The 23,986-nt window shown below is 36.7% G+C and overlaps 2 protein-coding genes across 3 annotated transcripts in view; one reads left to right on the top strand and one right to left on the bottom strand.

Annotated features, from left to right (window-relative positions):
• Positions 1–23,986, bottom strand: part of LOC126372093 (von Willebrand factor A domain-containing protein 8) — a 240,443-nt gene that overhangs the window by 62,191 nt on the left and 154,266 nt on the right. The window lies entirely within an intron of this gene.
• LOC126372128 (myosin-15-like) lies at positions 671–15,304 on the top strand. Of its 2 annotated transcripts, none has more exons than XM_050017725.1 (11): positions 671–870; positions 980–1,091; positions 2,200–2,331; positions 2,650–2,708; positions 3,816–3,975; positions 4,552–4,720; positions 5,187–5,369; positions 5,934–6,081; positions 6,648–7,304; positions 9,462–9,558; positions 12,884–15,304. In XM_050017725.1, the coding sequence occupies exons 1-11, from the start codon at positions 837–839 to the stop codon at positions 13,080–13,082; spliced, it is 1,950 nt and encodes a 649-aa protein (XP_049873682.1). In that variant the 5' UTR covers positions 671–836; the 3' UTR covers positions 13,083–15,304. The 2 variants fall into 2 exon arrangements, with proteins under 2 accessions (XP_049873682.1, XP_049873683.1); XM_050017726.1 differs by having other exon boundaries at positions 3,819–3,975.

Below are 23,986 nucleotides of genomic sequence, written 5' to 3' on the forward strand. Positions count from 1 at the left end.
ACTGATTTTTGTTTAGGTATACAAATCACCTCAGATATAGATAGTTACTAAAGTAACGGCAAGGTATGATGACCGTTTTGACGTAATAAAATACAGGAATTCGCTCCGTCAATATTTATTTATTTATTTTTACAGTTTTACATTCAGCCATTACAGTAAAAACCAATTCGACTGAAACAAACACATATAATTATAAATTAATATGAATATTACGAAACCTGAACACAATAAATCAAAACTATTAGCTCCTTTACAGTAGTTATTATTTACAACTAAACTTGATGAAAGTGCATCACTTCACGACAATGCCGTCAAAAAATAAATAATAATAATAAATAAATAAAATATGAGGCTTGCTTATGACGAATATGATGATGAAAGACACGAGCGTCAAAACGGCTATCATAGCATTTATAATGCCGGTAGTTTACTGTTCGTGATTTTTGTGAACCATCAATCATAAAATGTTGTTTTTATTTAAATTTTATTTTATATTTTTTTGCATTATGATAATATTATTTGTATTATGCTATGTGTCGTTACCTGAAATAAAGATTATTATTATTATAAAATGAATCGATGTTGAATCGATAAATTCATCTATAGTAGTTGACATGAGTTGAACGCATCAACCGTACTTCACCGTACTTCACTTCACTAAAATGTAAACGTTCGTGGTCGTTCAACCGTTTTTATTGGTGACTATTTTTGATCTAGCGTAACGAATTTATTCAGCCGGCTAATGAAAAATAAACATTTGTGACCGTTAACGTGCACGCGTGATATAATTAATAGTTTTTTACAAATTTTGTGTAACTTTTAAATAGAATAAGGAAATGAATATGGACCGGGACGTTTCAACGACAGACGGTAAGGAAGTAAAAATTAATATTTAGCACATTTGGTCGTTTATTATTGTGTCGCCGCGTGGGTATGCGGAATTGTGGGAATAATGATTAAATATAGAACTGTTTTACAGAGTACTTAGTGACGGCTCTCCAGATATTCGATTACTGTGGCGCTGACAACGGTGGGACGTTGCGGGTTGACGCACTTATGGAGAAGTTCGCTCCTTTTGTTAAAACTAACAAGTAAGTTTGAGTTTGTTTTTAAAGTTCTTCAGTTATACAGCCTAGTAATTCATTATAATTTGTGCAAAACAGTATGGTACTTAAGTTAATTACAGATGTCATTTCAAAACTTTTTCATGGTAATTTTATTGTTAAAACTGTATTTAACTGTAGCTTTTTCACTATTGCTACAAACCAAACCAAACTTGGGACCTAAAGATCAAGAGCCAATCGCTCTGGCACTAGGTACTTACTAGACCATGGATGCCTTTAAGATTAATTTTAATCTCATTGTACTAATATACCACAAACTTGATAGGTACATTTAAATTGACCTGTAAAGTCAGATAACACTTTCTAACTGTACTTGTGTTCTTATCATTAAAAATAACATTTGGTTTGATAAATTGTTTTGAACAAGTTCAAGGTATTTTTTATGGTTTATTGTAGTTTTACAATATTATTTGAATTCCTTCTATTTCAATTGATTTTCTGTGTACCTACTTCTAAAACATAAAGTTCCATTGACCCTCAACAAGGGTATAAACAGTCTAACCAACAATGGTACTATTTGGCTCTGTGTTTGACAACAAACATTAGGTACCTATATTAGAAAACAAGCATTGTTATTATGCCATCAGGAAAACTTCACCCACACAATGTGTACACAGTTGTTGAATAACATACTATTTATACTGATGTGTGTGACATAATTAATATTGCGAAGAATAGATTCTTCATCCATTGATGTAACTATGTTACATATTTTTGAGTTAGATTTTGAATTGGGTCACTTGGTATTACGCCTAGCTTACGTGCAGTCATGAGTAATATCATGGACCCACTTTAGAACCCTGTCGCATTATCATATTTGACATTAAGTGAGACTTACAGTTCATTTTGTCAAAAATGTTAATGTGATATGGTATTAAAGTGTATACATATTATTAAGATAAATTTGTTCTGATCTTACAAAAAGAGGTTGCCTACATAACAAATTTGCATTTAAATTTATCTACTCAATTATACATAAGTTTCTAACTAATTTGTGTATGATTCATCTAACTTTGTTATCACAGGTACATAAGGAAATTCTTTAAATATTATCATTTTTTTTTTAATATTGCAGGGCCGAGTATAGCTACTTGAAGTCTCTACTCGACCCTGAGCAGAATAACCCAGAGATCGACGTGACGCAGCTCGCCCGCGCTCTCACCAAGTACAGTGAGAGCCAGAAGAGCAAAGCCGATCTTGATGAGAGGTAAAATACTAATATTAGGGTATAAAGGATTGATACTATGTATAGAACGGCAACTATAGATTTACTTCACCCACCTCTTACTTTAATCCCAAGGGAATTAGACATCACCCACACACAGATACGCGTGTACGATAACGTCAATGTTTAGTGTCCATGTTAAATGAGGTGTTTTGTATGAAGTTTGATTAAACTATTGTCATATAATATCATGGTTTCCATACATATATATTTATATTAAACAAACTTGCATTTTGGCACAAGAAATAAAAAAAAACTGTAATGAATTAGTAGTATTTCTTACATTAACTTTGTTTGCAGTTTCAGTTTAAATAGTGGACCAATGCCTCAAGATTCAGACTCTGGCATATCAACAGATGGTAAGATTATTTAAATTTTTATGTTGTTCCTTTGAGCTTAGAATAAGGAATAATACTACTTATAGAATGGCAACTGTCTGCTTCCCACCAGCGTCTTCGCGTCTGAACAAGCTATATTGTATGAAGTCTCCGAGGTGTGCTCCGAGGACTTAAATAAATAAATTAAATTACCCATTGTAAAACCAATTCTAAGTTTAATTCATCTAGGAGTTTGTTGGGGATGGACGCCTGTTCATACTTTACTAGTCTTGGCAGGAGCAATTGATTGCTAATTTATTTTAGTAGGCGCTAATTTGACAATGTCATCCCCCCGCAATCCCTTTCATGTGCACCATAGAATAAGGAATAATACTACGTACTTGTACTATCGCTTTTCACTGCAATATACCTCGATGACGTTGCGACTCTACATTTTTATTTCCAATACTATAACTCCCGGCAAACTTCTTGAGCATCGAGTGTCGTAGTGGGGGAAAGTTCGCGCACGTACACTTCCGTGCAAAAAAATTAACTTTTGATTATTTTCTTAACTTCATTAAAAAAAACAATTATTATATTATTTAATTATGTAAATTAAACTAAACTTATATTATTATATTTAATAAAAAACTAATCGTCAGGTAAGTTTAATATTCCTTCCATGAGGTTGAAACCAGCAATACCAGAGCTAGTGCTAGGTTTTGGATCTGTAGACATAGACATCGTGCTAGTCACTAATTCTTAAACTTAAACAAATGAGCAATAATAAAAAAAAAACTAACAAAAGAGCAATAACAGAAACGTGACAGTTTCACTGCACGCAAGTGTATTCGGGAGTCAAAGGGACGAAGACAGAGTGCGCGGGGGAAGCATCGACTGATCTACCAATAGCCGGTCGATGCGGGACTCACCCGCCCCCGCGCCCCATACCGCACCACCAAAGAGATCTAAAATTCGGTTGTGCGCACTCAAGGTCGATGCTCAAGAAGTTTGCCGGGACCTATACCTGAAGTCTAATTCTATAAAGAACAAACTTATCCAGCAGTTAGTCGTAGTCTCAATTATCTTAAAACATTATTTGTGCTGGTTTTCCATTTATATTTTTCTAAAGGTTTATTTGTTTTCCAGCAGGTTACCAACTTCTAGAAGACCTGCAATGCGAGCTCCGCGAGAAGGCTCACCTGGCCCAGCAGCTTCGTGGCCAGATGGAGTTCCGCGACCGGCAGCATGAAGAGGCCCTGGCCACACTCAGCGCCGAGCGGGACTCCCTGCGTTCGCATCTCAACATGTAACTACTATTACTATACTATTTTATTTTTCTTGACGTGCCTTATTATACATTTGCCGCAGATGGCATTAACTACTTGGCTGAATAAATGAGGAGTGCGGAGGGTTCTATTGCCACAGGTAATAAGCAGGGCTAAAAAAGATGGCCATAATCAATCAATTCCTCTAAAAAAAGCAATATTGCCATTTGAATTGCTTCGCCTTTCGTTGCCTTTTTAACCCTTCAGAAGACAACTAACTTGCAGTCGCTTTCGTAACAAAGTCCTAAAATGGATTTGATGAACCATATGCTGAATGTAGAAAAGTAATGCATGAAAAAGCTTTTACTTTCAAAATTCTTCATGGATCATTGCCAATTTTGAATATGGCAGAAAATAAATTCGAAACTCATGTTAAACATACTTTATGTAAAATAACTTTTTAAAATTAATGATCACCGAAACGATAAAATGCCCGGTATAAATATATTCCTCAAGAATTAAATAACAGATTCAAAGAATATACAATTTACCTTCAACAAGTTTATCCTTGATAATTACATTGAATAAATGATTATGATTTTTTATTTTGTCTTCAGGCTTCGTGAAGAAAACATAACGCTGACTCATGTGCGTCAGAACTATGAGGAAGCATGCGACCGCCTGTGCTGCAGCGAGGAGGCTCTAGGCGAGGCGCGGCGCGAGCTCGAGTCGTGCAGGAAGAAGAACCGGGGACTCACGGAACAGGTCTCCTCACTTGAGAATGAGGTGAGGACAATACATACATAATGTAGCAGTATATGATTGATAATGATATATAATTGAGAAGCTGCAGTCGTTTTACGGGGATAAGAAGTTCGTTATGTAAAAAATGACGATTCCAACTGTAACTATGTTACCTACTGAATAACGACCTCCGTGGTCCAGTGGTTGATCGTTGGGCTCACGATCCGGAGGTCCCGGGTTCGATTCCCAGTGGGGACAAATCACAAAAGTTACTTTGTGGTCCCTAGTTTGGTTAGGACATTTCTGGCTGATCACCAGATTGTCCGAAAGTAAGATGATCCGTGCTTCGGAAGGCACGTTAAGCCGTTGGTCCCGGTTACTACTTAATGATGTAAGTAAGTAGTCGTTATGTGAGCCATGTCAGGGGCCTTTGGCGGCTCAATAGTAACCGGGTAGAGTTGATGGGGTTAGTCGTAAATGAAGTAAGAATTTAATATTTTGTTCTCAGAGACTGACGCTACAAGAGCTGCTAACAAAGTCGAAGGCGGAGTGCCACCGCATCAACGAGATGTACGCCAGCCGGCAGGCGGCGCTGCGCGAGGACAACGAGACGCTCAGGACGGAGCACGCCGACCTCACCATGCGGCTACAGGACCAGGAGCAGTTCATGCAGCAGATCATCAAAGAGAAGGTCATCATCACTAATTTAAGAGCCACGCTCTTGTCGGTGAACCATTCTCCATGCTACTTTTTTAAGGAAAAATAGGGCAGTGGTTTCCCTCTTGCCTTCCGTCCCGCAGTACTCTATCTGACCCGAGTGGGATTACGCCCAGAGTAGTCTATTTCTAAGCCTTACTAGGACTCCTGTCCTCTGTCTCTGAATAGTACTGACAGTTACTGCTGCCCTCTGTCAGGTTCCAGGTCACAGTCCCTGTGACTTGCCTCTTCCGTCCTGTATTGCAAAGAGAAGGTACACATAGAATGAACAATAATACCAGCTAGGTATTATAGAAAAACTTAAAACTGACGCGTTGAGTGTGGTTTGTTGGTGCGAGTTCAGATGGTTCCGAACATTCCGACATCAAATGTACAATCGAACGGTAAAGGATGGTAGAATTCGAATTCCATAATCATTTCGTGTTTTGGCGTTTAGTAAAAAGTAACTGCTTTGACTGGTTGGAAATTGGCCTATATAACATTTTAGTTTATAAATCCTAATAACTTGTTCGAGGTTTGAACTTCAAACTGTCCCCAGGTCCTGCTGGAGATGGAGCTGAAGGACATGCTGAACAAGTCCAACCACACGCAGTCGCGACTGGACCGCTCCATCGACGTGAGTTACACCGAGGATCAGATGCTCACTGCGCTCGACACGCTCAACTCCGACACCCGCTTCGTACCAGGTAATGCTTTCTTTTTTAAATCTAATAGGGTTTGCTCTTGACACCATTCTGCCTCTTAAAAAGGTTACAGGTTACACCTATTATAATTTTAGCCTTACATAAACAAACTTACGACTATATCCCAATAGGGTATTTGACTGGGTCCAAGATAAATTACAAAATTAAATAAACAATACAAAATGCTAATCTACAAATAGAAGCAAGTCTGAGATGATCAAAAATCAATCTCATTTTACTTTTCGACTTATCTTCGAATTTTATTTATAAATTATGTAACAATGAGTACGACGTTTGACCGCTTTTATTGATGACGTCACAGGACTTTATTTCCATACAGACTCCATATAAAACTTTTGTTTTGACGTTTCGTAAAAAGTATCTAATTTGATTAGGTTGTCAAGTAGTCTATTGGGATAGAGGTACATCCATCGCAAGATGAACTAAGTACCCACACCTACCTAATAGCTCAGTTAGGTTAGTTTCGACCAACGTGATAGGAATTGAACCCGCTTTTCTGCATGAACCCTTTTTCTCACCCCGCTTTACTCGCTTATTTATTCCATTAGAGAACCGACTATTGGACGAGGAGTCCTTCATTAGCGCTTTGAAGGAGGACCAGGGGCGTTCCACCAACATGTCTCTCTTCGACGAGATCCGCCTCAGTATAAGCAACATGTCGCGGCAAAGTTTCATAGACAGCGACGACACTCAATGCGACAAATGTACCAACAATCTAAACAACTCGTTAGTGACCACTGCAACGCAAACCGACGAAGGTTTCAGCGATAATGACGTCCCGGACTCGGCTAAATTTACTACTGATGATGATATTGACGACAAACCAGCCAAGATACACTTCAGAAAAAAAATAAGAGAATTGAATCTAGTGTCGATACAAACACAGACAGATTTTCAGAGCTCCTACGACAATAACAACTGCAGCGAAAAGCTCAGTAGATATACGATAAAATTAGAAAGTGAACTACGACGTTCGAATTGTAATATAAAAGAGATGCAAGTAGAATTGGACAGGTATGAGCAGAATTTGATCTTGCTACAGAATGTGACGGATGAAGGGAATGACAGGAATAAACTTCTACAGACGATAGTCAACAGTTTGCAGTCGAAGATTGGTTTGTTAGAGGCGGCGTGTACTGACCAGAAGGAGAGAATAAACAGTCTGTCGGCCGACACTTGCTACGCGGCTTGTCAGACTGATAGTGGTAATTCTGTCTTTACAAGTAGGGTAGAAGCTGGAGTAAAATTGGAGATCCCTTTGTCGTCATGTTTAACAGCTTTTTATATAACAAATCCTGTCAAAACAACATAAGCTCATGACTATATCCCAATTAGAGTAGTCAAAGGTACATCCATCGCAAGATGAACTAAATAACCACAGCTCACCGAGCTTTCTGTTGGACCAACGTGGTAAGACGTGTCGCTGTCTATATTGGTCGAACCAACTGTGTTAGTGAAAATTGCGCTTAAAATAAACAGCTTTTATCATGATAGCTGTTAATAATACTGCTATCAATAAATTTGCAGCATTTTTGACAGCATTTATTATGCTTATTATTATGATACGCTATTGCGTATCAACCTTTCTAGCGCTAGGCTTAGTATTTATATTCTTTTACGGACAAAAACGCGCGAACGTATTGAATGTAAAAAAACGGGCAGAATGACAGGTGGAAAGTATTGCCAACATAATTACTGACTAACAGATTAGCCAACATAATAATAATAATAATGGGTACGTTCTCAGTTCCTGACATAATATAAGTGAATTTGTAATTTTTACATATTTTCAATGCGATCTCCTTTTTTATTCCACTTCATGAGTAGGTTTGTGTTTGTGTAGTTGTGATTTGTCTAATGATGTAACACTGTATATTGTACTGTATTACGTGTTGGTTTAGAATTAGAGGGTAATTTAGTGTTTATAAGGTTTCCCTGTACTTGGTAAATTAACAGAGGTTCTTACGTAGAAATTGGTGGCGACTCTAGCAGATATAAACTGAAACTTTTAAAAATAATGCTCTCTTTTAAAGATAAGTGCAAGAAAGGGACAGAGCTAGTTTTACAAATGTCAAACTAAATTAAAATTTAGTTGACGCATTCATTGAAAGTGTTTCATTAAGAAAATTCTTTGTTAATTTGTCAATAGTAATTGTATTTAATTTTAATAGTAGTAGTCTGCGAAAGAGGTCACATACTATAAACTTTATTATGTTTGGTCGAAGGCGGTGAAAATACTTATTATATTTAAATTAGATACGGACGAGTGTAAAAGAGACAGTATTCTATTTCTTTCTCATTCACTCTCGTGTACAAACGCGTTGTATTAACTTTAATATCATAGTGATTTCGCCGTCTATTATCGCCATTAATCTAAATATGGAAACAGAACAAGAATAATTATAATTTTCACAATAATGTGGCCGCTTTTCGTATGTTTATAAAGTAGTGTAGTTGTAGTAACGTAGTGTAATCGTTTTGTGTGATCGTGGGGTCTAAAATAGCCACATATCGCGAATGTCAAATTGCAATATTGCTTTTTTTATATGACTGAGTGACTTTCTAGTCTACGTTCCCCAAAAATAATATAGATAGCGCTAACACACATCCGGTTTAACATGATAATAACCTATTCTCTCATTACTTGGGTACACAATTATTCAAAAATATAATGTAATCGCAGAAGCATATTATATAAAAATAATTGTTGGTGGATATTAGGATCAGATTGTGTATAGTAAATTGCTAACTATATTGCTTCTCTTTATTTTGATATAATTGGTGGAAGGTTTATTGTGCCTGGGTGTAATAAAAAGGGTGACCATTTATACCCAAAAACAAAGATAAAAGATGCATTATGACTGTTATTTATGAAATTAGAAGGTTAAACGAAGAAAATTTTTTATATCGCCTTCTATATTTTCTCTAAAAAACTCATTGTAATATTGCTTCTTTAGATGAATTGTTTCAATGTGGCTTTTTTAAACCTTCAGTAGGGCTGACATGCACAACGTGATAAAATTTTGTCACGGTCATTTTATCGATTCTGACGATATAATTATTTATTTATTTATATGTATATATAGACATTTGCAACATCAAAAAATCATCATCATTCAATCAAAAAAAATCAAATCATCATCAAATAATCATCGAATCATCTTAATTATGTCGTTTTGTCGATTGGTGCTAATATGTGAACCCAAATAAGTCATGTCGTTCTGTCAAAATACGACTAAAAATTTATCGATCGATAATTTTATCACGTTGCGCATGTTAGCCCTGCAGGTCGATCATTGTTCTCATAGCAGACACGAAAGAAGATGATATGAGCAATTACTAACCGTGATATATGTTTTCAGACCAAGCATCGGTGTCGACCCAGGCAGAGATGTCATGTGCGGAGTGTGAGAAACGGCGCCAAGCGGTCCCACAACGCAGTCTACGCAAATACCTCTGGTGTGTATACCTTTCCTATCTTCAGATGTTCCAAACTTAAATCTGTCTACACAAATACCTCTGTTGTATATACCTTTCCTATCTTCAGACGTTCCAAACTTAAATCTGTCTACGCAAATACCTCTGGTGTCTATACCTTTCCTATCTTCAGACGTTCCAAACTTAAATCTGTCTACACAAATACCTCTGTTGTATATACCTTTCCTATCTTCAGACGTTCCAAACTTAAATTTGTCTACGCAAATACCTCTGGTGTGTATACCTTTCCTATCTTCAGATGTTCCAAACTTAAATCTGTCTACACAAATACCTCTGTTGTATATACCTTTCCTATCTTCAGACGTTCCAAACTTAAATCTGTCTACGCAAATACCTCTGGTGTCTATACCTTTCCTATCTTCAGACGTTCCAAACTTAAATCTGTCTACACAAATACCTCTGTTGTATATACCTTTCCTATCTTCAGACGTTCCAAACTTAAATTTGTCTACGCAAATACCTCTGGTGTGTATACCTTTCCTATCTTCAGATGTTCCAAACTTAAATCTGTCTACACAAATACCTCTGTTGTATATACCTTTCCTATCTTCAGACGTTCCAAACTTAAATCTGTCTACGCAAATACCTCTGGTGTCTATACCTTTCCTATCTTCAGACGTTCCAAACTTAAATCTGTCTACACAAATACCTCTGTTGTATATACCTTTCCTATCTTCAGACGTTCCAAACTTAAATTTGTCTACGCAAATACCTCTGGTGTGTATACCTTTCCTATCTTCAGACGTTCCAAACTTAAATCTGTCTACACAAATACCTCTGTTGTATATACCTTTCCTATCTTCAGACGTTCCAAACTTAAATTTGTCTACGCAAATACCTCTGGTGTGTATACCTTTCCTATCTTCAGATGTTCCAAATTTAATCTGTATTTTTAAAATTGCCCATAGTGAGAAGTTTATGTTACATACGACAGTAAAATACTCTAGACAGATTTAAGTTTGGCTAGAAGTTTCAACTTTCAGTTCAAAAATTGAATTGCAATCATTTTGCTAGGTGTTCACTGCTACCGAACTAAAGAACGAAGATATTGGAATTTTGAAATATACCCAAGTAATTTATTGTCTTAATACTTGCTAGTTGTAAAAAAATATCACATCGTACATATAGTTTTGATCATAGTATAAGAATACCAGGTATGCTCAAAACTGACAGCTAAATTTCAAGGTTAGCCCAGCTGACGTCATCCCGCTCTGTATTGCCATTTCATAATAAATAAATTACCCCCGACCAATGTTTTCATAATTACTTTGGAAGGAAATTTTGAACTTCTAGTAAAATAATTACTTACAGTTTTAATATTTAAAAAAAAGTAAAAAGTAATAGTATTTAAATGGGTCGTTCTTCTTTTTTATCGACAATAAAAAGACATTTTCTCGATTTATCGGATTTAACATCTTTAAAATTATAACGGCAATAAATATTTTAAAACATCATATAAAGATGTGTCTGTAGAGGACTATTTAGTGGTTCTCTTTATCTTGGTAACATACTTTTCTTTGCAGGCGCATTCCAAAAAATATTGTGACAGAGTGGCCCTTTTCATCGGAGACAGCATTTCAGTTTACCACTCTGTCACGGAATTTTGTGAAAAACGATCAAGCTACGTTAATAACTAATTGAGGAACCGATTAGTATTTTGCTTGTATTTTGAGTATAATAAGATAACTATATTTTTGGACAATCAAAACATGAAATAAAATTCTAAAACATAACTTATCAGAAGCAGAACGAAGGACAGATCATTGTCGATAAAAAAGAAGAACGACCCAAATACATTAGTCAGTAATGCACTTAATTTTCAATAATAAAATTTACGTCAGTGGAATGTTGGAGATACCAATTGAATGGTAACACTTACGTCATCAACGGGCTAGCAATGGCGGCTTGTTATAGGATTGAGCATACCTGGTTTTCTTATACTATGGTTTTGATTAAATAGTTTGATATGGTAAATAAGCCAACTCATAATCATTAGATATAACACTGCATCTGTCACTAGTAAAGCACACCCCAGACATCGCATTATCACTAATTTAAGACCCACGCTCAAGTCGGTGTAGTATTCTCCATGCTACTATACAGGGTGTTAGTGACATCGTAACGAATACTAAGGGAGATGGGGGACTTAACATCATGTGGAATTTTCCGTCGCAAAATTCATTATTATTTTTTAGCTTTTTAAATTATTTTCAATTCTATACTTTTGCGATGTAAAATTTCACTTGATATTAACTCAGAATCATGGTCTGAATCATCCCGCAAAGTTTTCGTTACGATGTCACTAACACCTTCATTTCCATTGTATAAGGGAAAAATAGGGCAGGGGTTTCCCTCTTGCCTTCCGCCATGCGCGAATGCTTAAGTGCGAGCGAGCTAGCGCTCTCCGTCTTGCTCGTTAGTGGCTAACGCCATTTAAGACTACAGTAAGAACAGTCGGCGCCCGATACGAATTGGCCCTGGGTGGAGACTTACCGATTCCATGCTTAAATTATAATTGTAGTTTTTAAAGAGATTCCTATTAAAAATGTGTATCTTTTTAGATAAACCACTGTCTTCTAACATCGCAATTTAAATTAGAATATTTAAATTAGTTTATAAATGTAGCATTAATGGTGCTAATTCCTGTAAACACCATCTAATAAGTTATATCTGTCATTTTCTTATCCGCCGAAAAGGAAAGGGACGGATGATTGACATTCGTAAATTTTAGGAAAAATGAGTAAATGAATGAAACCCCCGGGTGAATCAAAAAGTATCTCGCTGCTATGCAAACCGTTTGACGTGTGCTGTCAACTTAATTATGTCAGGTTATTGGCCGATGTAAAATGTTTAGACGGTTGTTTTAGATTTCTGCTTAAAATTGACGTATGTTCTATAAATATGCCTGTCGATTACCTATCTCTTTCTTTTTCAACGGATAAGAATATGACAGGTATAACTTAAAATTAGATGGCGTTTGCAGGTATTAGTTTACACCAATATGTGCATAAAAATACTTAAAAATTTGAACACCAAAATCGAATCCATCAATTCCAGGATTTTCGGGACTGTTAGAAATCGAATACGTTAGAAGTGATACGTTGGCTTATTAGTTTTCGCGCATTGGTGCGCACATCGCAGCTCCCGCGCGTGATTTTCTTTTGGAAGCTCTTCGTGGAAATCGTTTACAAGTTACACTGTATTTTATCATCCATAGGTTTCACGACTTATCACCACCGCAGCTTTTTCCTCGACATCTCTCAAATTCCACAGTCTCTGATTGCAGGGAGCCGCTAAAGTGTTTGTTCCAAGTGTTCGCGGTGGTGAGCTTCCTGTGCGCCGTGTCCGTGTTGTACGGCGTGTCCCGCCGCAGCCAGGCGCGCTGCGAGCGCGACCCCGCGCCCGTGCCGTGGCGCTGGCTGGATGCGCAGGAGTTCATGGATCTGCTACTCAGGATAGAATACGTCGCAGATGTTCCTATGTGAAAAAGTTGCCAAAAATTTACTGATTTGAGTGTCCAAAGAGTTTTGACGTTTGAAAAAATATTGTTTGGATTTCGAGTGAGTATATTTTAGAATAAAAAAAATTTGCAGGAGATAAAGTAGATTTAAGTTTGAAAATTAACTGGGTTCGTAAATAACCAAAATGAAAGGGTAACAATAACCGCCTGATCAGGTCAGTAATTAGTTAATTATTCTTTTGAAAAAATATATCTAATAAATAGATTTTTAAACGAAGCCTGAAATTGTAAATGGTTGTCTTAAAACTAGTGTTTAGGATTCAAAGGGGGTGAATATGTATGAAACTAATGTGAGAGATTGCTTGAGGTTTTTAATAAGATCTGAATGTAGACGAATTTAATGATAAAAGAATGGGCACAGAGTGATCTTTTAATCGTAAAATATAAAAAAATACATCGATCTTTTAAATTTTTATAGTGTGTATAACAGAAAAGCATTTAAAATGTGTAAAAACAACTTTAAAGGTTAGTGTCAAATCAGAAATGAACAATATGGACGAGTCAATAAAATTTATAATTTCTTTGTAAATAGTTTTATAATTATGCAACTATTGTCAATGTCTTCACGACTCGTAACTTCGCTATATTTTGTATTAATTGTTTTATTATCGTATATTTTTATCTTTGTCGTTATGCATGAGTATTTTATACTAACTTTGTAAAGCTGTAACTCTTTGAATTTTCTAATTTTATTCTTAAACAAGCTACTGTACTCTTGAAATTGATTGTCAAGATTCGAAAGTTGTGTGTTAGTCAAGTAATATAAAAGCCTAGTTTCCATTTGGCAACATTTGGCGCGCGATTTGTTGCACAACATGTTGGAAGTTAGCGCGGAGCTTTTGTTTAACAACGTTCTCTGTCTACGCATCTACAACACGTTTGTCGTCGACTAAATGTCGCCAAAGGAACTAGTGTTGTTGCGCGTCACGTCTCCACTCGACAACAATTGATGCTCAACTAATGTTGATCTATAAACAAACAACAACCGGCGCGACATCTTGCGCTTCAGCTGGCAACGTCGCGCGCTGTTGTGCAACGTTGTTGTACATGTTGAGCGTTACATGTTGCCCGTTAAATGTTGTCTAGTGGATACAAATCGCAAAAAAATGACAGAAATATTCCCATTATAAAATGTGAATTATATAAATTCTGTGATAACGTGTGCCAGTGAATTGTTTAGCATTTATTCGACATAAGATATAACGATTTATAACATTTAAATTGATTTTGATACGATTTTACATGTTGACTCTTAAAGTAAATTTTACCAAAAATATATTTAGAATTCAAACAGCATTATAAAATGCTCAACGTAATTTAAAATTTTTGTTAAGGTTTCAAAGAGCGATAAAATATGCTTTAGTATCGTTTGGCGTAAAAATAATAGAATCTTAGACTCTGAGGTGCATCGTTGTTTTTGCCTATAAACATTAAAATGTTTGTCAGACTTAATAAAACGTATTTCACCATTTCTAGTTTAAGAGCCATGCTCTTGTCGATGTAGCATTCTCCATGCTACTTTTTTGGGGGAAAATAGGGCAGTGGTTTCCCTCTTGCCTTTCTCCCCGCAGTATTCTTTCTGACGCGAGTGGGATGGAGTCCAAAGTAGTCTAGCAGTTTGTATTTCATATAAATACACAAACTCTCCTATTTTTTTTTGTCAGGATATACTAAAGTATCTTTTACATAGAATATTTAGTATTATATAAATAAACGAAAGCATTTACATGCATTTATGCGTGAATTTAGCCGTTAGGATTTTATAACATATAGGACGTACGCGATTTGTGCAATCTCTGTAATTATCACTTTATTTTTAAACATTTCGGGTTATTATTGAACATGTAAATTGTACATCGGATTCTCTCTCGTAGAGGTTGTGAGGTGAATGACCGACCCCATCAACCCTGGTGTCAGAGTTCCACAGGCGTGATCGGTTCTTCAATAATTGGCATGAAAAATGCTCACAAAATGTTTCATTAATTTCTGTGTGATATTTAATTATTATAGTCGTTAAAATAAATAAATATCACACAGAAATGAGTGAAATTACAAGCTGATCTGAGCTCTATACGCGTTCAATAGTAATCTGAATGCATTTGATTTAATTTTATTCCTGTTAATTTTAGTCAAACGCATATAGTATTATCTGAATGTATCGTAGCAATAAAATGATAGTCGAATTTATTTTTTGTTTTATTTATTTAGGATTTACCAATGTATTGGAAACAAATCAATAGGCTAGTTTCCAACTAGTCAAATCAGTTACTTTTGACTAAACGTCAAAACACGCAATTACTGTAGAATTTTGTATAAAAAAGCACACTGTGACGTCATAGAAAAACGCGATAAAATGTCAGACTTATTATTATGTTTTTCTTGATTAAAATTCATAAATAAGTTAAATAGAAAAAATAAAATGTTTTTCGTTAGTTTTAGATCTGCCTTTATTTAGTAATCAGAATTTAATAATTAATTTTGAACTTAGTACACGACCCAATTCAATCTAAAAAACAATATTGCTATTTGACATTTGTCGACATTTCGCACCTCAGTTGCGCGGGCAAATGTCGAATAGCAATATTGCTGTTTAGATGAATTGCTTCGATGTGGCCTTTCTAACCTCCCTGATTATATCTCAATGGGCGCAGGGGTTGTTAAAACGAACGTTGCGGGCTGGAGAGTAGGGTTGTATTACCCTGCACCGCACTGCCAGCGCCCTCGTAGAATTCTGTAGAATGTTTACAAAAACACACTAAACGCTCAAAAACCACGTAGTAACTAATATACTATGTAAACTAACACACATATATACATAAATTCACGCCTATTCCCCACCGGGGTAAGCAGAGATAGGAATTCCATTTATGTCGATTCTGACATACTTCTCTCTTACTTTATCCACACATAATCACAAGAATAGCAACTCTATTAGTATCATCTCCCTAGATTTATCCCATTTCTCACAGGGCCCACTTGGCTAGCCTGAAGAGTTGATAGGTCCGGTTTTACAGAAGCGACTCCCTGTCTAACCTTCCAACCCGAGAATGGAAAACCTCGCATACTTCCGAACGCATTTCTCGGGTAAGTATGAGCAATTCCTCACGATGTTTTCCTTCACCGCAGAGTACTTGATAATCATTTATAGTTCGAAAACAAATTCGATAATTTAGGCCCTGATTCGAACCTGTGGCATCATAACGGGTGTAAAGCGGTCTTCCAACTGGGTTACCACGGCTCTAACCCTATTTGTATGCTTGCTACAAATAATATCCGTGCACGCTGTTCAATGAAGTCATAAATTACACTGTCGCTTCGAAGTGTTATTGACAATTTGACTCCCACCTTCACGTAATCCTCACGGGGTCCGTTTATAAAGGGCCCGTAATCCTATTGTAGCTAACAATAGACCTGAAGATGCGTCAATACGATCTAACTGAGAAATGGCCGGGTCTATACTTCCCACAAGATCGTAGTTTTTTATAGCACGGGGCGGGAATGGGTCATTTTAGAGGGCTTAGAGATTGATTGGCTATTTGAGTGGTTTGTGTTACTTTTGCGGTAGTGTAGATCTTATTTAGATAAGATTCGTGGCTGACTTTGCTAACTGACGCAAGTATCTGTATTTTTTTGCTTCTTCTATCGTGTGGGTTGTGGAGTGGATTACCAACCTCATCAACCCTGGTGTCAGGGTTATTATTGAGCCGCCAAAAGCCCAAACGACTACGTACTTACTTACATCAGTAAGTAGTAATCGGGACCAACGGTTTAACATGCCTTCCGAAGCACGGATCATCTTACTTTTGGACAATCAGGTGATCAGCCTGTAATGTCCTAACCAAACTAGGGATCATAAAGTGATTTTCCTGATATGTCCCCACCGGGTTTCGAACGCGGGGCCTCCGGATCGTGAGCACAACGCTCAACCACTGGACCACAGAGGCCGTTATTTTTTTGCTAAAGTTGTGTTTTAGTGACAATTGCAAAAGGTGCAAAGATGGACTAAGTACCCACACCTCATGAGCTTTCTGTTAGACCATCGTGATAGGTAGTGAGCAGTATCGCCGTCTATAATGATCCTGTAAATACATTCATTTATACCACAGCACAAATACATCACTTCCAAAATTTGAATAGCTAATTACATAATGTGCTTCGATTTGATAAACTGGACGTTGGCGATATTCTAAGCCATATCAAATCCGAACCAAAACCTATCGTAACACTAAGGTTTTAAGACACAAAACGGTGTATAGCGTTAAGCTACAGTTCGCGGCACACCTGTCGATATACCGTGGGAATGGAGGGTAGACAGTACATTGCTTTACATTACATCGTTCGTTGTAGGAATTGGCTTTTAGTGCCTATAATTTAAATCATGAATTGTTTTATCCAGAAATATACATGTAGGAATGCTTACCGTGTAAGAGCCTTAAACGCTCCCCGTTTGTCCGGCCAAGTTAATTAAATTTACGGAAATTCTACATAAATATAAGTCACGTCGAAAAAAAGGAATGATAGATTGCTTGAAACGTTACGATACTTATCAAGTGAATTGAACAATCTATTTGTTTGGGCAATGTGCTAACTATTTGTTGCCACACGACCTGTCGTATCCACCTTCGCTTAAAATAAAGGACAATGGAACGTGAAGAAAGCGTCGACCCGCCCCGCGCTAATTCGTATCGATGCAGAGGTAGATTTACCTCACCCCCTCTAGGTTTTACCTTAGCTTTAATGGCCATCCCACACCCGAAAGTATCAATGGTATGTACAGTCATGAGCAATATTATGTACCCACTTTAGAACCCTGTCGCACTATCATATTTTTATTTGTCAAAAAAGTTAATGTGACATGGTTTCAAAGTGTAGTATGCATATTAGTACTCATGACTCATGATGACCGTACGCTAGCAAAACTCGACAAATTTAATGTCCTATTTACGACATTGTAATTTTTTTTAAACACGCGCTTGGTTTCTGCTATCCTCAACGCCAATGGGATGTACTTACGTTAGTAACTAGCAATTAAACAACAGAGTGGTTTGCGAGCCGGTTTATTACTAACTTATGACGCGCCGACAAATAGGTATCACCGGTAAGTACCTGCACTTATAGACATCTACAAACAGCAATCTTCCAAGAAACCTTCCCAAGTCCTCAAATGATTCTCACATTATCAAGCAAAAGTTTACAAATATTTAATCATCAATCATACACAATAACGTTTTTTGCGTGTGTCGCCCGCCGTAACCCGGAAACCGGGAGAGCGGACGGATGTACCGAGTTTTTTTTTCTTAATAAAAACGAGTTGATAGGCAAAGGGCGTGTTTTTGTATACACCTGTTTCCATGGGAAATCTCGTAGGGGATTACAATGTGGTCCAGATTTTGGGAGTCGAAATAAAAAAGCAGACATTTTTATAATAAGTTTAAAAAAGTATTTTGTGTTTTTTTTGCGTAGGGAGCTTTTTTTTCAAAACGCATAATTCGGGTTTGAATGAAATGCTTTTAGGTATATCTACTTGTGCACACCTCAATAGATACCATGGGCGTGAGTTTGCAACTACGTAACCATCGTCATAGAATAAGGAACTACGCAGCACTGGAAACACTTACGTAGCACTTTCTAGGAAGCAGGTAAACAGTTTCATAGCTGTAATGTGCCTACGTACCTACCGACTTAATAGGTATCAATTAAATACCGGCCTCTGTGGTCCAGTGGTTGAGCGCTGGACTCGCCGCTGGGGAGGTATCACAAAAATCACTTTGTGATCCCTAGTTTGGTAAGGACATTACAGGCTGATCACCTGATTGTCCGAAAGCAAGATGATCCGTGCTTCGGAAGGCTCGTTAAGCCGTTGGTCCCGGTTACTATTTAATGATGTAAGTGAGTATCCATTACATTATGAGTTTATGAGCCATGTCAGGGGCCTTTGGCGGCTCAATCATAACCCTGACACCAGGGTTGATGAGGCTGGTATTCCACCTCACAACCCACATGATAAGAAGAAGAATTAAATACCTAAATGGTTACTATTTCATTTATTGATAATAAGTACATAATTATTATTTAAATACCTAGCTTAAAAATAAAAACCTCAACTTCAGATCAAATATCGGGTCGGCTTAAAAACATTCAAACACATCGCGTATCAACATTGTTCTACACAAACTGACCGCTCAAGCTACATCCGTCGAGGGTGAACCCAATCGTTTTTATTACAATAAATTAACGAGAGGAAGGAAGCTGCCCCGTTACAATAAAAAAAAACCGTTCTCACGGATCCCTGACGTCACAGGTTATGGGAAGATGAAGAAATGTTACAAAGAATTAAGTTGGTGTTTTATTTCGTTTTACACTTTTGATTTTGGAATGGCAGTTTTTATGGAATATACGAAAAAGTGGGAAAGTAAGCACCTATATGCGTTTCCGGTAAAAAAAGGGTTGTAAACGTTATTTTTGAAGTGATTGGGTCGTAGGTTCAAGATAAATTATGAAATTCTGATTATTAAATAAAGACAGATCTAAAACTAACGAAAAACTTTTTTTTTTCAATCTAACTTATTTATGAATTTTAATCAATAAAAGGTACCTAACAAAGTACCTAATAATAAGAATGACATTTTAAATATCACGTTACTATGACGTCACAGTGTGCTTTCACATACTTACAAATTCCATAGTAATTTCGTGTTTTGACGTTTAGTAAAAAGTAACTGATATGACTAGTTGGAAACTTGGAAACTAGCCTATTAGTTATGTCCTAAGTCCTAACTGAAGATATTAATTTCAGTTTGGTTTTATGGAAAGAAAGACGATTTTCTACTACTTAAATCCATTCTAGGAGATCGGACTTAAATAACCCACAATTCACGCTCTTGTCCGTGTAGCATTCTCCATGCTACTTTTTTAGGACAAAATAGGGCAGTGGTTTCCCTCTTGCCTTCCGCCCCGCAGTACCCTGTCTGACGCGAGTGAGATGGCGCCCAGAGTAGTCTATTCCAAAGCAGTACTAGGACTCCTGTCTGAAGTGTAGTTCCATATCGCCGTTGCCAATTTAAAAGCTCTATGTGTCGCCCTTATCAAATTTCTTTTTTATCAGGATCGAATAGTACGTATTTTGCTCCTAAAACATTCAGTACAAACTCTTATGTACGTAAATATCAATTACTTATTCTCTAATATTTTTAACACACAGTCATATAAAAAAAATTCAGGCGGAAGTTTTTTTTTTTAATTTCTGTAAAATTGACCCGATTGCACATAATAGATTTTACTTTGGCAACGACGATATATATATAAACTAAAAATAACATTTCCTTGTTTTCATTAAAACGGTAGGTAAGTAACCAAAAGCTTTATTAATTAATTATAATAACAAAAACATTCCCAGCCTCATTTTCACCAGAGATGCATCAAGAAGATACGCTGATTAATTATAATAATTATATAACCGTATTTGGTTCCCACACACCCGTCGGCGACATATGACAGCGGCGTTCGCCCTCCATTAGCTCGTCATCACGCAATGTCGTCACACTTCGGTAGCCTCCGATAGTACAGGCGTCAGGGCCGGAGAGTTAAATGAGCGAAGTGGTCAACTGCCTGTGGGCCCGCTTGTTTTAAGGGCCTCGTGGCCCCAGACATAAACATATACAACATTAATAGCGTATACTTATATGTTATATGTCCCACTGATGGGTACAGGCCTCCTTTCAATCCACCGGAGGGGGTATGTAGCATGCTCGACCACGCTGCTCCACTGCGGGTTGGTGAGAGACATATACATTACATCATATTTTATATTTATTACATAACATCATAACATACACCCAACTAAGTACGTGGATACTTAGTTCATCTTGCGATGGATTTATGATGATGTCTCTGACTACCCCGGTTGGGATGTAGCCGTGTACCTCACCGTGTAGTGTGATGTGGACCTCACCGAGCTTTCTGTTAGACCAACGTGATATGGTCGAGCCAACTGTGATAATGAAAACTGCATTTAAGATAAATTTATAAACTCATTGGTGCAAGTCCTGTACCTATCGGGGTTCGAACCGACGTTCCCCGTTTGAGAAGCAAGCCGGTAAACCACAGGACCACCAGTGACATTTATTAAACATGACAAAAATTAAATTACCTTAATTATATCTTAAGCAATTTTTTTCTACCGTCAAACGGTCTGTGGTATGCTTAGTTCTGGGAGAGGTCAGCAATAAAAAAATAAAAGTCAAATCAGCCGTTTTAAAAATAAAATTAGGTAAATATTTGTGCTTCAACAACTCAATAAGTAGATAAAATATCTTAATTAATGTTGATTTATAAAATGTTTAAACAAAACCGTGTTTTAGTAAAGATTAGTATCGATTGTGTGTCGGGCAGGATGACGTAGCCCTCAACATCTTCATCATGCGAAGACCTCTAGAGATCTGGATACGACACTGGCCCTAACAGTGAGCATTACATTTCCCGGCATTTTTAAACTCCTCGAAGGACTTGAAACTTTATCAAAGTACAGATAAAGGACATTTCAATTTCAACAAAGGGCTTTTATGTCCTTGCGAAAAAAATACTTAAACCAAATTACCTGGTGCATTTGACTGCAATTTTAACTTAAACACTTAAGAGTTACTTTTGAATGTTTATGTGATGTGTATGTGGTAATGTCGAAAAGGACCGTGGGAGAAATGGCCCTAATTAAATATTGTTTAATATGTGAAGGTATGGTGGTATAAAGGTCATGCGCACACCTGGTTGCCTCGTTTGTATGAGGTACGGATCAAAGACCGGCTACTCGGTAGACATAGTGCAGTAGGTAAACAAAAGGTCTTTTAAATGGATTTCTACAAATATCGATAAAAGATAAGATTTTTTTTTATTGGTTTTAGATTTGACTGTTTTCTTTTGACATCGATGAAAGTAATTTATAGATAGACTAGCCGCCAGATACTAAGGATAGACAGATCCACATTCCCGAGAAATTTATTTTTGAAGGTATGTGACCTAACCCGTATTGGCTTGGTTTTCCCTTCGCGGGTTAAGGTCAGGCTTCTGTAAAAAACCGGACCTGTCAAATCTTTAGGTTAGGTAAGCGGACCCTGTGAAAAACGGGATAATGCTAGGGGGATGATGATGACTAAAGATAGACCTAAACCTATCATTTGGTAAGGTTGGTACATGTTATGAAAAGTAGGCTATTCTATAAAGTAGTCTTTACTTATCATCAGGTGACATTCTCATCACACGCAAACCTATTTCTACAAATACATTATATCTAATAATAATTAAATCCCAAAAAAATACCTACCCATTTCATTGATAAAATTTGCGTCTTTACAAACATAATGCAAATTGTACTTAATTTAATTTTCTCAAATATTGCAATACCGTAAATGCATGTCTCGGTCCTTCGAGCCGGATATTCCCAAGTAGGTAATCACTAATCGTTTCTTCCGTTTTACGACTTCGGTGATTTAAACGATTACTTAAGTATTGTATAGTAATAGGGGAGCTTCCCTATGTTATTTAATGGCCTTGGGACTTCCAAGGCGAGAGCTGGGAGCACCTGGGACTATGATCTCACTCTGTAAGACAAATTGTAGGTAAGTATTTGTAAAATTTTGACTTGTGTAGGTTTCAGACGAATTTTAGGTACTTGTAGAGCACATTAACAGAAATTTTATAGCTCATGTATTTAACTATTATCACACGAAATTTGGTTAAAGTTTTAACTATAAAATACCTACGTTTAAGGTATATAATATATTCAATTAAAGTATCCAATCCACGTTTATTCCTTTTCTTAGGAGTTCGTTTCTATGTTTCTTTTATAGATAAAAGTTTGCAATACTTCCAAGCAAAAAAAGTGTAACAAAAATTACATAACTGGCCAAATACAAGTTCACACCGAATAATAGTTACACGCAAAACTGCACGTAAACCCTTGCACCTTGGCGCATTCCCACACTCCGTGAGAACTTAAGGGCGCGCCTGTTCATAAAGTACAAAGTTAAACTGTCACCCAATACCTATAAAAAAAATACAAAAACACGAAACTTTCTTACCTCCCCTTCACGCTACGGCGCGTCCATAAAGTATCACGTTAAACCGTCAAGGTGTTGTTAGAAATAAATACGCGGCTTCATGGAAAGGTGCGAATTCATGAAGTATGGGGTTTTTTGTGGAGGACGGAAGGGGAGTTTAATTTGTTGCTTGATGGACGTGCGTGCGGTCCTGCATTCCCATACATTACAGGATGGGGAGTAGCGGATGTAGCTTCACTCGGGTTAAATGCAATTTTGTTTTTGTTTTTTTTTTAATATTTAGATATGATGCTGGATAAAACATAAGTCGGTCTTAAGGTGTTTTAAAAATAGTCCCTAATATTTATCATGTGATATACACATACATTGTTTTAAGTATACGCGGTTATTATCATAATTAAAGCACATAATAACGGGTTCTTACCGCGTTTAAATGGGGATATGAGACTCCCGATATTCTCCACATAGATTCACACATACACATATACACATAGTTCATAAAATTATAAAAATATATTTTTTTGTTATGATTGTATGAAAATAATGAATGCCAAATTACCGATTTTTTATAAAAACTAATTAAAATAAACTTACTATTCCCATTGTTTATTAGATCCTGTTGTGAAAACATACGAAACAAAAACACATTTCATTATTTACCATAATCCAGAATCGAACCCGCACCCACATACACCTACTAACCACCCAACCACACTCGCCATTCACCACAGGTTCCCCCGTAGAGCGAGACGGCACGAAAACAAAACATTCCGATACAGTTCCCATCATTTAAACCTTAGAGTTAGACAGAGATGGG

Source organism: Pectinophora gossypiella, chromosome 13 (assembly GCF_024362695.1).
Source record: "Pectinophora gossypiella chromosome 13, ilPecGoss1.1, whole genome shotgun sequence".
Taxonomy (NCBI): Eukaryota; Metazoa; Arthropoda; class Insecta; order Lepidoptera; family Gelechiidae; genus Pectinophora; species Pectinophora gossypiella.